Source organism: Narcine bancroftii, chromosome 4, assembly GCF_036971445.1.
Source record: "Narcine bancroftii isolate sNarBan1 chromosome 4, sNarBan1.hap1, whole genome shotgun sequence".
NCBI classification, from domain to species: domain Eukaryota; kingdom Metazoa; phylum Chordata; class Chondrichthyes; order Torpediniformes; family Narcinidae; genus Narcine; species Narcine bancroftii.
This window is the reverse complement of record NC_091472.1, coordinates 288,600,455-288,619,111: the sequence shown is the minus strand read 5'-3', so window position 1 is coordinate 288,619,111 and position 18,657 is coordinate 288,600,455. Positions and strand designations below refer to the sequence as shown.

The 18,657-nt window shown below is 41.3% G+C and overlaps 1 protein-coding gene across 2 annotated transcripts in view; it reads left to right on the top strand.

Moving 5' to 3' along the window:
* The window catches only part of ttc21b (tetratricopeptide repeat domain 21B), a 104,741-nt gene that overhangs the window by 58,635 nt on the left and 27,449 nt on the right, over positions 1–18,657 (top strand). For both annotated transcript variants that reach the window (XM_069935334.1, XM_069935335.1), the window contains 4 exons: positions 4,904–5,014; positions 5,725–5,863; positions 8,571–8,674; positions 13,057–13,242. In XM_069935334.1, coding sequence (XP_069791435.1) covers positions 4,904–5,014; positions 5,725–5,863; positions 8,571–8,674; positions 13,057–13,242 — 540 coding nt within the window. The remainder of the gene's footprint in view (positions 1–4,903; positions 5,015–5,724; positions 5,864–8,570; positions 8,675–13,056; positions 13,243–18,657) is intronic.

Sequence of the window (18,657 nt, the reverse complement as noted above, 5' to 3'; positions counted from 1 at the left end):
AGTGCTAGGTTGAAGAAAGGACCTCCAGGGTAATGATTACAGGATTGCTTTCCATGCCACGTGCTGGAGAGGTTGGAAATAGGCAACTTAACGCGTGGCTGGAGACATGGTGTAGCAGGGAGTGCTTTAAGTTTCTAGAGCATTGGGCTCTGTTCCAGGGAAGGTGGAATCTGTACTGAAGGGACAGATGGCATGTGAACTGGAAGGGGATTAATATCCTTGTGAGTAGGATTGTTAGTCTTATCCCAATGTTTTAAATTAGAATTGCAAGGGGACGGGAACCAGTAATGTTCGAGCAGTTAGTGAGAAGGAGGAAGATAAAGGTCTTGGGAGGACTGCGTGTATAGACAGAAATCAAAGGTTTGTACATGTTAGAAATGTTCTCAGTTGTATTTATTTTAATGTGAGGAGTATTGTTAGAAAGAATAATGATCTTATGGCATGGATTGACATGTGGGATTATGACATTATTGCTATTACTGAGACTTGGTTGCAGGAGGGGCAGGACTGGCATCTTAATGCTCCAGGGTTCCATTGTTTCAGGTGTGATACAGCAGGAGGGATGAAAGGGGGAGGAGTGGGATTGCTAGTCAGGGAAAATATCTCAGCTGTGTGAAGTCAGGGTAGCCAGGAGGGTTTGTCTACAGAGGCCATATGGATGGAGTTGAGGAACAGGAAAGGTGTGACCATGCTGATAGGGTTGTATTATAGATCACCCAATAGTCAGAGAATATTGGAGGAGCAAAACTGCAAGACTGCTGTTAGAAGCAGAACGTTGTGATCATTGGAGATTTTAACTTTCCAAATATTGACAGGGACTCCCAGACTGTAGAAGGGCTGGATGACTTAAAGTTTGCGAAATGTGTTCAGGAAAGTTTTCTAAATCAATATATAGAGGTAACAATGAGAGAGGATGCAGTACTTGATCTTCTATTAGGGAACAAGACAGGTCAGATGACATGTATGTGTAAGTGAACATTTTGGGTCCATTGACATTATTATCATTAGCTTCATGTTAATTATGGAAAAAGATAAGTCTGGTCCTCATGTTGGGATTGTTAATTTGAGGAAGGCAAATTTTGTGGAAATGAGAAAGGAACTAGGAAGAATGGATTGGGATAGGTTGTTTTCTGCTAAGAGTGTGTTAAGTAAGTGGAAGTCCTTCAAAGGTGAAATCTTGAGAGTGCAGGGTTTGCATGTTCCTGCTGGGAATTAAAGGCAAAGTTAACAGGCAGAGGGAACTCTAGTTTTCAAGGAATATTGGCGATCTGGTTAAGAAGAAAAGGAAGGTACATAGCAAGTATAGGCAACAAGGAGCTAATGAGGTCTTGAAGAATACAGAAAATACAAGAAAATACTCAAGAAGAAAATCAGGAAAATAAAAAGAAGACATGGAGTTGCTTTGGCAGACAATATGAAGGTAAACCCAAAAGGTTTCTATAAGTATATTAAGACTAAAAGGATAGTGAGGGACAAAATTGGTACCCTGGAGGATCAGAGTGGTCAGCTATGTGTGGAGGCTCACGTAATGGGGTAGATCTTTTTTTTGCATCAATATTTACTCAGTAAATTGGCATAGGCTATAAGGAAGGAAGGGAAACAAACTGATGGGTTATGGAACATATGGAGATTAAGGAGGAAGAGGTGCTTGCTGCCTTTCAGCAAATAAAGGTAGATAAATCACCCGAGCCAGATATGATATTCCCTCAGAGAGAGACTAGTGTAGAAATTGCTGGGGCCCTGGATCATATATTCAAAATGTCCTTAGCCACGGGTGAGGTACCAAAGGATTGAAGGGTAGCTCATGTTGTCCCATTGTTTAAAAAAGGTTCCAAAAATAAATCAGGTCATTATTGGCTGATGATCCTGACATCAGTAGTAAGTAAATTATTGGAATGAGTTCTGAGAGATAGTGTGGCGATGCACAACTATGCCATGACGAACTAGCCCCGCTTGTTACACGCAGTCAGCAGGGCAGTTGCAATACAGATGGCAATGTGCATCCATCTCTTCTGGTCCAGAATAGAAGTCGGAGTGAGCACTTGCGTCAGTGTGACGCAGGCAGCAGGATGTACATGCAGTTCAACTGGTGGCCTAATAAGCAAGCGCGTGAAGTTTAAATAAACACTCTGTTGTGACACTTGAACCAGCAGCCTGTGTCTCCAGTCTGTATAACTGGTTCTTCACAACGTGCTATAATAGGATACATAGGTGTTTGGACAGTCATGGGCTGATTAAGACAGCATGGCTTTGTGTGTGGTAGATCATATTTAACGAATCTTGTAAAAAATTTTTAAGGAGGTTACTAAGAGGATAGATAAAGGAAAGGCTGTGAATGTTGTCTACATGGACTTTTCTGTCATTTAAGAGAAGGTTGGATGTGTACATGGAGGTGAGGGGGTTGAAGGGTTATGGGCAGAGAGCGGGAGGCGGGAGCTAGTGGAGATGTTCAAATGAACCGGCGCGGACTCGAAGGGCATGGCCTGTTTCCTTGCTGTAAACGGTTATATGACAAGGTCCCACATGGGAGATTAGTTCAGAAGGTAATGACACTAGGTATCCATGGAGATGTTGTAAGCTGGATTCGTAATTGGCCATGTGGGAGAAAATAGAGTGGTAGTGGATGGTTGCTTCTCAGATTGGAGGCCTATGATTAGTGGTGTGCCTCAGGGATCTGTGTTGGGACCTTTGTTCTTTATTGTATATATCAGTTATCTGGATGATAATGTGGTAAATAGGATCAATAAATTTGCTGATGACACAAAGATAGGAGCCATTGTGGACAGTGAGTAAGATTTTCAAAGCTTGCAGAGGGATCTGGACCAAATGGGAGAATGGGCCAAAAAATGACAGATGGAGTTTAATGCAGACAAGTGTGATGTGATGCATTTTGGAAGGGCAAGCCAAGGTAGGACATACATAGTAAATGGTAAGGCACTGAGGAGTCCAGAAGAGCAGAGAGATCCGGGTTATACAGATACATTGTTCCTTGAAGTTGGTGTCACAGGTGGACAGGGTTGTAAAGAAAGCTTTTGGCATCTTAGCCTTTTATAAATCAAAGTATTGACTATAGGAGTTGGGATGTTATGTTGAAGTTGCTTAAGATATTGTTGAGGCCAAATTTGGAATATTGTGTGCATTTCTGGTCACCTAACTACAGAAAGGATATCAATAAGATTAAAAGAATGCAAAGAAGATTTACTAGGAAGTTTCCTGGACTTCAGGAGTTGAGTTACAGGGAAAGATTGGACAGATTAGTACTTTACTCCTTGGAGCAAAGAATGAGGGGAGATTTGATAGACGTTTACAAGATTCTGAGAGGTATAGACAGAGTGGATGTGAGTAGGCTCTTTCCACTTAGATTGGTGGAGAATGAGGAGGCTTTGGAAATGGTACACATAGATGTTTACCAGTATGTTAATCAAGAAAGTGATTAGAGGGTGAGTTATGGGAAGAGACTGGATAAACTTGGGTTATTTTCTCTGCTGTGGAAGAGGGTGAGGGGTGACCTGATAGAGATATCTCAAATCATGAGAGGAATTGATAGGGTGGATAGTCAGAACCTTTTCCCCAGGGCAAAAGCATCACACATGGGAGAATGTGTTTAAGTTGAAGGGAGGACATTTAAGGCAGATGTATAGGACAGATATTTTACACTGTAAGTGGTAAATGCCTGGAACAGACTGCCAGGAGTGGACACCGGCTTAGCCTGAAATGTTAGTTATGCATCTTTGTTCTATAAAGTACACTGTTTAACCTGCTGATTTTCTCCAGCATTGAGTTTTTACTGCCAGGAATAGACAGTTTATTTCCAACTTTAGACATCACCAATATATCAGCTCATCTGCTGCCAAGGCACTTTGCCATGTCTTTGTTATTCTTGACTATTCCAATGAACTCTTGGCTGGCTGTGTCTGATATATTTGTCATCTCTAAATTGCTGACCTAATCCTGGTCCAGAGCCAAGATAATTATAACATTCTCATCCTTGTTTACCCTTAGTCATCCCCAACTCCCTCTAATTTCTTCTGCCTTTCTAATCCTCTTGGATTCGTTTCAATTTATTGTCCTGTAATAAAGGCAGTGCAAAATTACACAGAATTTGTATACACCTGCCGTAAGGCAGACAGATTCACTCTGGGCAGAAATTGTCTGGGGCACATCTTAACGTCAGCGAAAGAGAAGTAAAAGAGACCCCCCCTCAGAGTCACGGAGCCCACGGATCCGCCTCCAGCACTCACACAGAGTCCAGTCCAAAGCATCAGCCGCCCGAGCTCCAGTTCCCAACCTCTGACACAGTCAGGAACCCTTCAGAGCCCTCGGCACCTTCTTGCATCCCAGTCCCGATATCTGGTACCCCTTCAGCCAGTCTCCAGCAGTCCGCAACCCAGGGTGAATCTCTCGACTGCAGTTGCCAGCAGCCCACAGCCTGCATGGGTTCCTCACCTCGAGTCACCAACAGCCCACCGCCTGTGTATTTCTTCCACCACAGAATCCCTCTCTGATCCACCGCCATGACAACCATCCCATGGATTTTCTCTGCTTCTCCTTCTCAAACAGAGGTTGTTCTCCCCCAGTTCCTAATCTGGCTTTTTAATTAACCTGAATTTTTTAAGCGGTCTACTATTGGTGGCCCTGCCATCACTGCAGAAGACCTGTGTCATGGAATTCTCTTTTATTTCTATCTGCACCTTTCCTCTCCATCTTTTCAGCTCATAAAATGCTATTTAAAGCCGACAACTTTGAGTAAATTATTGAATAGCTGTATTGAAATGTATTTATGTGGCTCAACAACAGTGTGGTTTATTAACATTCCTACAAAGTCACTTGGGATGTTGTTTTTAAATATTAAATGTGAGGTATAAATGGAAGACATTGTCATTGAGACTTATTTCTATTCCAGCCAGAGAAGGCCATTGATATATATGAACAAGCTCTAAAGAAAAATCCTAGAGATGGAACTCTGGCAAGCAAGATTGGAAAAGCTCTTATTAAAACACATAATTATGCTAAGGTCTGCTCTTAGACTTATTTTTCTGTTTTTGATGAGAAACCATCTAACAAATTTTATATTATATATGTTACAGTTTATATTCTTTAGTTGTTTCTGATCAACAATTATATAATATGTGAATGAACAAATTTCAAGATCAAATATTCATGTTGAGTCAGTCATCATTCATTGAGTTTGTTTTGAGGTAAAATGAAAACACCAGATTTTAAAAATAAAGGTGATTTCCCCCTAATTGATTTGGTAGATAAGAATCTATAGAGTGAGACACCATATTAAGGAAATAATACATTAAAGTAATGTTAAAGTAAAAACTCAACCATTTTCTTAAATTAATGGTGGAACAGACGAGGTAAATTGATAAAGCTTTTCGGATGTCTCAGGGTAAACTGAACTGATATCACCTAAGGACTAAAAAGGTGGGGAATAAATCCCTATATGTTGGTTCGAATTGGTTTTCCCACCAATTAATCTCAAAGAAAGAAAGGATTGTGATGTTCCCACAATTGAAATAACACTATCACCATTCACTTCCTAGGTTAATGCATTGCTTCTCCATTATCAGTGTAAAATTACACTAGCTTAAGTAATGCCTCAATGAGTGGAGAAAGGGGGGGGGGGGGGTAAATTTGTTCATTATTAATGGACAATATTAATGGTAGCAGAATGCTTTTAATCAAAACTGTGTTCATTTTATTTTTATTTCCTCCTAGGCAATTAATTATTATGAAACAGCACTTAAGACTGGCCAACAAAATTTTCTTCAGTATGACTTGGCTGAGCTCCTGTTTAAGCTTCAACAGTATGACAAAGCAGAACAAATTCTACTGCAGTCATTAGAACATGATCATGGTATAACTTATTTAATAGTGTGAATTAACCACTTGCATTATTTGAATTTAGTAATGTAATAAAATGTTCCAGTGTCCTAAGTGGCACACAAAGATTTACTGTATTAAAGAAACTTTTTTTTTGTTAGTTGCACAGATATAATATACAGAATTTAGGGCAGATTTCACGTGACATCTCTCAGCTTGACACTTATTCAACTGTGCCACTCACATGACACAACCTGCTGTACAGCAGGGTCATTCTTTAGTCCTTTGGAAGAAAGGGTGGTATAAACTGGAGTCAGTGGTGTGCAAGCTATTGGAGAGAATCCTTAAGAATAGGATTTATGAGCATTTGGAGAAGTGCAGGCTACTTACTCAGGGATAGTTAGCATGGCTTTGAGAGGGGAAGGCCGTGCCTCGCGAGTCTAATTGAATTTTTTTTAGAAGGTAACCAAAGAAACTGTTGAAGGTAGGGTGGTAGATATGGTCTGTAGATATGGATTTTAGTAAGGCATTTGACAAGGTCTCCCATGAGAGGCATAAAATCCATGGAACCTTGGTTGTGTGGATAAAAAATTGGCTTGCATGTAGAAAGTAGCAAGGCATAGTGAATGGAATGTATTCTGCCTGGAGGTCAGTAACCCCTATTAAATTGCAGTCCCTGGGTAGCCCTTCTGGAGCCTTGGTGTTATTACTGGGGCAAAGGTGCTGGAAGCACCTTTTTTTTGCAGGGGGATTGACCCAATAAGTCACCAACCCGACGATTTAAGGAGGATTCTGCCTCGCAATGATGCGTCATGCATTCGCCAGAAGTACTGCTGGATGTTCAGATGCTGGCTGCTCAGTGACGCATGCATCCGCTGACGTCACCGGAATAAGTGGGTCAGCCATTTCCATGTTCAGATTGCCTGTGGGCGCAACCTAGGTAAGTTTAACTGGGATCCCTGACTACCTCTGAGGTAGGTCAGGGACCTGGTTGGATTCTGACGAGGTTGACCGTGCCAGACCCTTTCTAACTGCCACATAACTGGGGAGCTAACCAGGCAATTTGCCCAGTTAACCCCATTTTACACAGCTGTTTGAAAGGGCCTAGTGACTAGTGGAGTTCTCCAAGGATCTGTTCTGGAATCCCTGCTCTTTGTAAGTTTTATAAATGACCTCGATAAAGGATGGGTTAGTAAGTTTGCAGATGATACAAAGGTTGGAGGAGTTGTGGATAGTACTGAAGGTTGTCATAGGTTACAAAAGGATATAGATGGAATGCAGAGTTGGGCAGGAAAATTAGCTGATGGAGGTCAACTAGGTAAGTGTGAGGTGATGCATTTTGGTAGATCAAACCAGAAGGCTGAGTACAGGGCTAATGGTTGGATATTAACAGTGTGGATGAATAGAGGGACCTTGGGGGTTCAAATCCATACATCTCTCAAGTTTCTACGCAGGTTGAAAGGATAGTGAAGAAGCCTTATGGAATGCTGGACTTCATTAGTCAGGGATTGAGTTCAAGAGTTTAGAGGTCATATTGCAAGTCTACAAATCTCTGGTGTGACCACAGTTAGCGTATTGTGTTCAGTTTGGTCACCTCATTATGGGAAGGATGCGGAAGCTCTGGAGAGGATATTTACTAGAAAGTTGCTGGATTGGAAAATTAGTCTCATAAGGTTAGCAGAGCTAGAACTTTTCTCTTTGAAGTGAAGAAAGATGAGTGGAGACTTAATAGAGGTCTGCAAGATTCTGAGAAGCATAGATAATTTGGACAGCTGGCGAGCCTTCTTTGTGATTGCATTGACATGGAAGCCCCAGGACAGATATTCAGAGTGTTGACACCCAGGAACTTGAAATTCTTAACCCTTTCCACTGCTGACCCCTCAATGAAGACTGGTTCATGTTATCCTGATTTCCCCCATCCTGAATTCCACATTCAGCTCCTTGGTTTTTCTAATGTTGAGTGCAAAGTTGTTGTAATGACACTACTCAACGAGCTGATCATCTCTCTCCTCTATGCTTCCTCATTGCCATCTGTGATGCTGCTGACAACCACAGTGTCAATAGCAAATTTATAAGAGAGCTCTTCTCCTTCAAACAATTTGCCCAGTTCTTCATGGCTTTTATTCACTCTCCCAGTACTGTATTCCAAGGCATTTTTCAATTAATCCACCCACAGCTGGTTTGTGCAGAGGACCTAAAGTCAACAAAAAATCTCCAGCATCTATTTCACAAGGGAATAGTTTGCAACTTGAAATATCAGTGAAAGCATTAAATAATCATATCAATAGCCAGAAGAAAATAAATAGCAACTAACTTGTTAGATTGATGATTTGTTTCAAACAGTATCTTGCAACTGTGGTGTGGGAACCTCTGGTGGTTAATAGATAGGTTTGTTATAGGTGGTGTGGTGAAGACCATATTAGTGAAAGTAAAATGTTGTAAGTTTGACAACAAAATACTGGGCTTCTTATTCGTGGCCCATGGTTAGTTCATAAAGGAAAACTGAATGTGGGGGTTGCACTGAAGGTGATTTGTGAGTTAAAAAAAGTTGAGAACCACTGCTTTAAATACTGGACTGGAGTTCTGAATTCCAAATAGACAAGTCCTGGCATTAAATCAGTTTTACACATTGCACACAACTGAAAGACATTTATTGGGAACATCTTCACCAAATTAGCTGACTTGATTACACTACAATGCAAGCCAATGGTGCAAATCACATATTTTCCAATCTTTTCCAGTAAGCGAACTTCAAACATTGATGGAAGATGCACGCTGTCTAATGCTTCTAGCAAAAATATATAGTAAGAAGAAGACTGATGATGCTATGCTTGCATTACAGAGGGTGAATAGATTTTAAATTTTATATTTAACTGTTTAAATATAGAAAGATACTTTTAGCTTTGAAACATTTTACATCCTCAAATTATGTCTGTAAACGTTAATTACATACAATGAAATTAGTTCAGCTTCTTGCCTTTTACTACATTAATTTTTTAGTCAAATTGAAATACATGATTGGGGTGGATTAAGTGTTTACGTATACAGAGCCGTTGTCATACCCACACTCCTGTTCGGCTCCGAATCATGGGTCCTCTACCGGCACCACCTACGGCTCCTAGAACGCTTCCACCAGCGTTGTCTCCGCTCCATCCTCAACATCCATTGGAGCGCTCACACCCCTAACGTCGAGGTACTCGAGATGGCAGAGGTCGACAGCATCGAGTCCACGCTGCTGAAGATCCAGCTGCGCTGGATGGGTCACGTCTCCAGAATGGAGGACCATCGCCTTCCCAAGATCGTATTATATGGCGAGCTCTCCACTGGCCACCGTGACAGAGGTGCACCAAAGAAAAGGTACAAGGACTGCCTAAAGAAATCTCTTGGTGCCTGCCACATTGACCACCGCCAGTGGGCTGATAACGCCTCAAACCGTGCATCTTGGCGCCTCACAGTTTGGCGGGCAGCAGCCTCCTTTGAAGAAGACCGCAGAGCCCACCTCACTGACAAAAGGCAAAGGAGGAAAAACCCAACACCCAACCCCAACCAACCAATTTTCCCTTGCAACCGCTGCAATCGTGTCTGCCTGTCCCGCATCGGACTGGTCAGCCACAAACGAGCCTGCAGCTGACGTGGACTTTTTACCCCCTCCATAAATCTTCGTCCGCGAAGCCAAGCCAAAGAAAGAATTTAAAAATATAGAAACATTGTTTCTATTTGAAATTTTAGAATTTAATTGCCTTACATATAGAATTGCATGAAACAGATTGATTGACATTTTATATTACATATAGAATTGCATGAAACAGATTGATTGACATTTTATATCAAATTTATGTTTAAATTTGCTTCCTTTACAAATTTATATTCATTATTTATATACATAATCACTGTTCAATTTGTTCTAATCAATTTTAAAATCTGTGCCAAATCAAAACAACGATGCAAAAAAAAAATTCTCATCATTGCCTGGTTTTCTACAAATGATCTTTAAATGACTCTTGGTTAACAAATGTCTTATGAGTAGAGTGGCGGCTCGCCCACACAACAGGCGAACCAGCTCACAGAGTTGAGGTCAAGTTTATGGCCGATCTGACTGTGAAAACTCCGGGTATGGGGCAAGCCCACAGCCTGGCGGCTGATGTTGTAAAGGTCCCACGAGTCACAAGCGCCATCGGGTTCTGAGGGATTTCAGCACATGAGAGTTCTATTAAAGTTGGTTGGTTCAACTCAATTTCAATTCTGCATGGTTCTTTTGCTCACTGTGTGCCAAGTGTGAATACATTAGTGACCCCGACAATCCAAACGACATTTGGACCCAACATGCTGAATGCAGTTTCACAGCCACAGGTCTGGCCCAATTCCAAGTCAGGTAAATTGTCTCAGATGCCACAAAGTACTACTGGGTGGTCGATTTACTCGATCAGGAAACAACAGGCCGCATCATCGACTTTCTACACCAGCCACCGATAACAGACAGGTATGAAACAATCAAGGGGCTCCTGATTCGTACTTTTGGCCTCTACTGCTGTGAACATGCAGCAAGGTTGCTCCATATCAATGGCCTAGGTGACCATGCGCCATCGGCCTTAATTAACAAGATGCTGGCACTAACAGATGCCCTTAAGCCATGTTTACTTTTCAAACAAATTTTTATCAGAAGATATTCCCCTCCTTCTGCGCAGATATCCTGTGGCACACCAGGCAGCACGGCAGGGCCTCCATCGACTAAGTTGCTGCGTCAAGTCCCAAGGCTCGGGCCTCTCACATGCCACCATTGAAGCTGGTGACACCTGCAGCAGGGAGCAACCCCAGTTTGGATCATCAGTGTTTTTACCACCAACAATGGGGTTCAGGAGCCCACTGTTGCTGCCCACCCTGTCCTTTTCCGGGAAATGCTGGGGCAGGCCATTGCTAATGGCTGCGGCAGATGGCCACTGTAATATCCTCCTTATTGGACCGGCACTCCAGGCGAATATTCCTCATAGACACAGGGGCGGAGGTTAGCGTCTTGCACGCTTCGAGCCATGACACCCACACCAGGAAGTCAGGACCATTGCTTAGCGCTGCCAACAACAGTATTCGCACATACAGCTCGCAAACCATCCCACTATAGTTCGGTTGTTTCACCTAGTTGTTTACGCTGGCAGCAGTGTCGCAACCTTTATTAGGTGCAGATTTCCTCCAGACACACTGCCTCCTAGTGGACCTCAAGGGACAGCGCCTAGTGAATGCCCAGACCTTCTAGCTCAGCAAAGCCAAGTTACCAGCCCCACACCTGGACTCTGTGACTTTGTCAGGCACTGAATTTGCCAGAGTACTAGAGGGGTTCCCAACCATTATTACACTGCAATTCTTCCAGATGCTATTAAGCATGGTGAACAGCAGCACATTATTGTTCAAGGACCACCGCTATGTGCACTGGAACACAGGCTCCCGCCTGATAAACTTACCAAGGAGGAGTTCAGGAAAATGGAAGCGATAGGGATCATCTGGCAAGTCAGACAGCCCATGGGCCTCTCCCCTGCACAGGGTGCCCAAGTCAGCTGGACGATGGAGGATATGCAGCGACTACAGATGGGTCAATTATGCCACCATGGCCAACTTCTACCCAGTACTCCACATTCAGGATTTTACAGTCAATTTGCATGGGGCACGCATCTTCTCCAAAGTCGACCTGGTCCGCGGGTATCACCAGATTTCCATCCACTCATACGAATGCCCATACAAGGTGGTGTGTCAGAATGGAACCACATGTGTCCTCAACGTGAGTGGCTATGAGGGGACCTTCACCATTGACTGCCTCATGCCAGCGCTCCTAGACCTGGAACACTCTGTGACTCTGCCACCCCCACGCCAATGAGGTCGGCCACCAAAACGGACTAAAGAAGTGTTGGGCGTGGACTCTACACCTCCTAACGCTGATTCTGGGGAGGGATCATGTGGTGGCTTGCCCAAGCAACAGGCGAACTGGCTCACGGAGTTGTGGGCAAGTCCACGGCAGAGAATGACTGTGAGAATTCTGGGTGCAGGGCTGTCTGACTTGCTGATATCATAAAGTTCCCGAAAGTTGCAAGTGTCATCGGGTTCTGAGGGATTTAAGCACACATGAGAATTCCATTAAAGACAGTCGGTTCAACTCACTTTCAACTCTGCGAGGCTCTTTCGCTTGCTGCGTGCCTAATGCGACTACAGTACAATCATTTTTATTTATTTCTAACAAAACTGTTATTTATTTTTAACGCTATTAATAAATTGTTTACTTACCTATTTGACTAATCCGACTGGTAAATTATGTAAAGGGAATAACACATGGTCACCAAGATATTCCTGTTTATATCTTTTGTTGAACTTTTAAAAAAAAATTAAATGAAGCCTGTAACAGGCTAATTTTGGCCCTACAAGTCCATGCCACCCAATTTACACCCTGTTAACCTACACCCCAGTTTGTTGTTGAAGGGTGGGAGAGAACTGCAGTAGGTCCTGATTGCTGATGTTGCACTAACTGCTACGCCAGCCACTGACAGATTTTAACTTTACCAAAATGTGGTATTTAGATAATGTTACTTTTAGCTCCTGTTTCATCAAATATCTGTACATTTATGCTGTGCCATTAAATTCTTTTAATTTGTGGTATTTGATTCCAATAAAATACATGATATGATGTATTAATTTGATGAATAACCTGAAACATTAATCCTCTACCTTATTTGGCACTTTATAACGACAGAGAAAAGATTTGCTGTGTTCACTGCTGTTGACTTTCATAGGTATCTTGTAGCAGTTTTTATTTTGATATATTTAATTATTAGATTTAATATTTGATTCTAAAACTTGATCCTGTTGTTCAACTCATGAGACTTCCCTTTTCTCATCAGAAAAGCATGCAGTTGTACTTAAAATCTGCATTTCTTTCTTGAATTCCGAGTCTTTAATCTTTTCCATTATTTCATCAGCATTAATTTTTCAAAGACGAAGTGATTATATACCATATTTTCTGTATTTTGCCTGTTTATCATATTTTTAATCTTATAAAAATAACTCTTTTAGAAATAGTCATTTAAGGAAACATGTCTTCGCTGCTTTTCTCTTTCCAATAGATTTTTAGTAAATCATCTCTAAAGACTCCAGAATTGTCATGTTATTATTGATCAGCTTGTATTGCTATTTCATACAATTTTAAAATCTGACACTTGTCTTTTTTGTCCCGTTCATTTTTTTGAGCAGGCACGAGAGGTCCAGGCACAAGTATTAAAAAGAGTTAATTTGGAACAGACTGATGCTGCCCCTGCCCAGAAGCAACTGGCAGCAGAAATTTGTGCTGAGGTCGCAAAGCATGCAACAGAGCAGCGAGAATATGAAAAAGCAATTAAATTCTACAAAGAGGCCCTTGTTTATAATAATGATCACAAGGTTAGTACTGCAACAGCTGAGTTATTGAAAGTGTAGATTTCCAAAAAAAACGTGGACCAAGTTTTTATTTCCTAAGAATGTGCGTGTTTACGTAAATATTGTGTTGTTCAATATTGCTTTCAGTCATTTAATAAGCTTTATTCAAACTTTCTCAAAATCCTACTGATGTAACTATAATGGTTCTATAAAGTAATTTTGAATTTACAAGATGAGCTATGTCTATGAAAATAATCCAACTTTTCATTACTTCAGAGGAATGCATAAAAAATGATCAACTCTAAAGCCATAGTGTAATGCATTTTAGTTTGTACTAGTATTTACCAGGGAGGATCATTTTTCCAAAGCTATGGTAAATTGATGTCAGAATCGTGGCTGAGACAGGCTGACAGAAAGGGAAGGTATGAAAAAGCTTGCAGACTTGAAGCATGTTGCCTATACTAGAAAGATACAGCCTTATTGCCGATGGTTAAAAATTCAGCATATTGGTCACAATTTTCCTTCAAACTTGTGTTGTATCTTGGAGCAACAGGGCAAGAGGCCACAGACATTCAGTTAGATTAGTGGGATGGACAATTAAAATAACAAGCAATTGAAAGCTTAGGGTTGCTCCTCTGATAAAGATATTTTTGATACATTGTCTCTGAGATATTGTCTTTTTCCCTTTACTCTGGCTTCCCCTTTAACACAATTGACAGACCCCATGACAATTACTTCTTAATTCAGTTTGAAACAACTGGCAGATACTGCTGTGCTGTACATTGATCTGTCGCTAATTTGAACTTGCTTTTTGCTCTCCATGGCCTCTACCTGATGTGCTGGATATTTCCAACATTCTCTTGTTAGCTTCAAGTTCAAAATTGACCTGCATTTACAATTTTACATGATCCTCTTTGTTTTTTGTTCTATCTGTAATTGTCCTCCTTTATCTATTAATCAGATCTTGGCAAATATTATGGAAAACATGGCCTCGCCTTTGTCTTATCCATTCCTCCTTCCTGCAACTTGAAACTAACCTATTTTCACACCCTTCCGAGTTTTAATGAAGAATCTGACCTTTCTACTAATAAAGGGGGAGCCTATATAATGGACAAATTGAACTTGACTGTCTTCATTATAATTCTTCATGAAGCAGCAAAAGAGGATGAATGAAGATACTTTATATATCCAGTTGTCTGGAAATTGATTGACATACTGATATGTTTATTATAAGCATTATAAAACATTTTTTTAATGAAAAATAATCATTAAGGAAAATCCACACTTACTGCACTGGTGACTTTTTGTGCTGCAGTTTCTTCATGTGACTGACACAAATTTGTAATCACCAAATGTGTGCAGGCATTTGACAATGTACCATGTCTGTTAGATGTCGTTTCTCTAATTTTTTAATAGTGCATGTCAGTAGCCTTCACATCACCTATAAAGATAGTTTTGACATTAACTTAAAGAAGACCTTGCGGTGCAGATCCCAGACCTTTTCTCTTCAGCCTCTACCCTACCCATCCTACCCAACAGTGATCCCATACACTCCACTAGAAATGCAAAACACAAGTGCCGTACCCATCACCCAATCCGAAGCATCCCCGACATCTAACAACTTTTGATTTAACAACACCCACCTCCTTATTTCGTGCCCTATCTCAACAAATCCCCTGAAAATTCTGATATCCCCCACTGACTGGCCCAGATCCTGACCCTGCACTTCTCACCTGAGCCTCTGTACCCATCGCCCATATTTTCTGGTTTAGACTGGTCTGGTTTTCTTTGTGTGGTTTGTACTGGTATAGATTGCAAAGGAAAGACCATACTCATGCAAGGTCAATCTATTGCAGGTTGATTTGGTCCATCTGCACGATTGAATTTCCAAGTGGAAGGCCCATGAACAATATATTCATGGGTTTACCATTCAACAAGTGATAATCCTTGTAAATGCAAAGCATTGCATTTGTTGAGAACAGAGGGACCTTGCTGTATGAGTCTAAGGTCCTTGAAAGCAGCAACAGAGGTAGGGATAGGATATTAAAGAAGACATAAACAATACTAGTTTTCATTGGCCAGGTGTTAAAATGTAACAGAAGGGAAATATGGTACAGCTTTTTTTTTTACTTTGGGAAGGCTACATCTTGAATATTATGTTCAACGTTGGTCTCTCCACATGGAGAGGACGAGATCTCTCTGGGCATGATGGAGAGAAAATTTGCCAAGGATGGAGTGTCTCAGCTGTTGGGGAGACCAGATGGACTGTGTTTGTTTTCTATGGAACAGACACTGCTGAAGGAGAACCTGATAGAGATGTAAAAATTTTGAAGGGCATGGATATGCTAGATTGTAGTATACTTTTCCCACCAGTAGAAGTCCCCATTATCAAATGCCAAATGCTTAAGATAAGGAGTAGGTTGTTTAGAGGGGATAAAAGGAAGATTTTTTTTTCACCCAGAAGATGGTTGGAGTTTAAAATGAGAGGGTGGTAAAGGCAGAATCTCTTTCAACATTAAAAAAAAATATCTAGGTTACCACTTGAATCACCAAAACATTTAAGAATTTGGTTCCAGTGGAGGATAATGGGATTAATATGGATGGATATTTGATGATTGGAAGAGATGGGGTTGACAAATTATTGCAGACACCAACTAGTTTAAAACTTTATGAATGGACATGTTACCCTATGTGATATCAACATAGACCTTGATTGGTGATTGGAAGAGATGGGGTTGACAAATTATTGCAGACACCAACTAGTTTAAAACTTTATGAATGGACATGTTACTCTATGTGATATCAACATAGACCTTGATTGGTGATAACTGTTCTGAAAGTAAGAGTAGATTTTAATGTTGCTTCCAATATCCAGGGTTTATGTGAGTGATTCCTTGAAAAGAAGCAGATTCAGTAATGGCTTATTAGACTGATAGAACATAGAACAGGTCCTTCACCCAAACTCATTAAAGCTAACCATGTTGGCATCTGGTCTAGTTCCATTTTTCTGTTTTTGGTCCTTGACTAAGCCCTTCCTATCCATAAATCTATCTGAATGTATTTTGAACATTGTTCTAGGGCCTGGTAGTTTATTCCTCAGTATGAAAAATGTGCTAACCCCTACGCCAACCATGCCACCCAGATGGCAAAATGCTTCACTACTGATGAGCTGAACACCTTCCATGCCCACTTTGAGAAGGAGAACCCAACAGTGCCTATATGAGAATCCCTGTAAAGGATGAGGTCCCTGTGATATCTGTCTCTGAGGCTGACATCAGAGCATCATTTATGAGGGTGAACCTTCACAAGGTGTCAGGCCTTGATTGTGTACCTGGCACGGTACTGACAATCTGTGCCAACCAACTAGCAGGAGTGTTCACGGACATTTTCAACCTCTCATTGCTCCAGTCAGAGTTTCCTACCTGGTTCAAAAGGGCATCAATCATTCCAGTGGCCAAGAAGAGGATAGCAAGCTGTCTCAATGACTGTCACCCAGTAGCACTAACATCTACTGTGAGCAAATGCTTTGAGTTGATCATGGCCAGAATTAACATGCACCTAAGCTGAGGTCTAGACCCACTGCAATTCACCAATCGTCACAATTGCTCCACAAAAAATGCAATATCATTGGCGCTCCACCCAGCTCTAGATCACCTCGAAAACAGCAACTCATATATATGGCTGCTCTTCATAGACTACAGCTCAGCCTTCAACACCATTTTTCCCTCAGTGCTGGTCACGAAGCTCCAAACCCTGGGCCTCCACCCCCACCTCTGCAACTGGATCCTTGACTTCCTCATTGGAAGACCACCATCAATGTAAGTTGGAAACAATATCTGCCCCTCACTGATTAAAAACACAGGTGCACCTCAAGGATTCATGTCTAGTCCACTGCTCTACTCACTATACACCCATGACTGTGTGGCCAGGCACAATCCCAATACTATCTACAAAGTTGCGGATGATACCAAGGTTGTTGGAAGAATCAGAAAAGGCAATGAGGAATTTTTACAAATCCAGAAGACCCCAAAACCCAGCAGCAATAGAAATTCACCAAGACAAATGGTTACTTAAACTTGTAACAATTAACTTACTCCCTTCTAATAAGTATGTAATGTGTATATGTTCAGGAAAGTTCTTTGATTCACACTCCAATCTCACTTCTCACTCCTCCAAGTTCACCGGTATCAGGCAATTCTTATACTGTGCATAGAATTGAACATTTAAGAATTTACACCAGGCTCTGGTGCTTAAATGGTTACCGCTCAGGAAGGTTCTTGTTGGATTCAGAGAGATATTTGTTGCTTGTTGGACACACACTAGCTGATTTCCTCCAATCAGCCATTTCACTGTCTTGTTGAAGAAACTTGCCCCATCATGGGTTTTCCAAATGATAACCTTTTCTTCCAGGTCACCACAGAATTCCTTTATTTCAGAAGAAACACTCTAGCCAATCATTTCCTCTTGTTAGGACTACAAGTGTTTTCAACAGGCTGAACTCAGAACTTGCAACCCATCTTCAAAATGGGATTTTAACAAGCCAACTTACCAGCTTGACATACTGCAGCCTTAAACTGAATTCTCTTTCTCACTCTCTCTCTAAAAGAAAAATCCTGTTTGGTCTTTTCTCTTGCTCTGCTTGCAAAAACCAGAACTTCTTGCAGGGCTAAACCAATCCTTGAAAGGTCTTTATCAGCACTTTGAGCCTGGACTATTTATTTGCACCTGCTTTTTAAAATTCCTTCCAAAACAGACCCATTGTCTTTTGCAAAGCCACTGGCTTCAGCCAAGCTCTTGCATTTTAAATAAGATGTGAAGTGTTACTCTGTTTGTGAAGTGACCTACACTAAACCTCCTACAATCTATCTTTTTTAAAAAACATATAACATATAATATAAAATATAATATACCCCATAACAGGAACCATATTGGATGGAAATAGATCAGCTCGTTGAGTGGTGTTACAACAACAAACACACTCAACATTAGCAAAACCAAGTTTTGTGGGCTTCTGGAGGAATTAGGAGAACACAATCCAGTCCTCATTGAGAGTCTTCATGCAGAGGGTCAAGAATTTCAGATTCCTGAATGTCAACATCTCTGAGGATCTGTCCTGGAGCCTCCATGTCGATGCAATCACGAAGAAGGATTGCCAGTGGCTATAATTTGTGAGGTGTTTGAGGAGATGTGGTATGTCACCAAAGACTCGTGATAACTTCGAAAGGTGTACCATGGAGAACATTCTGGCTGGTTGTATCACTGTGTATTACGAAGGTACCAATGCTCAGGACAAGAAAAACATTCCAGAGGGTTGTTAACAACCCTGCGTCATCACAGGTACCAGATTTCACTCCATTGAGGACATCTACAAGAAGTGGTGTCTTAAGAAAGCAATCTGTATCCTCAAGGACCCCCACAACCCAGGATATGCCCTCTTTG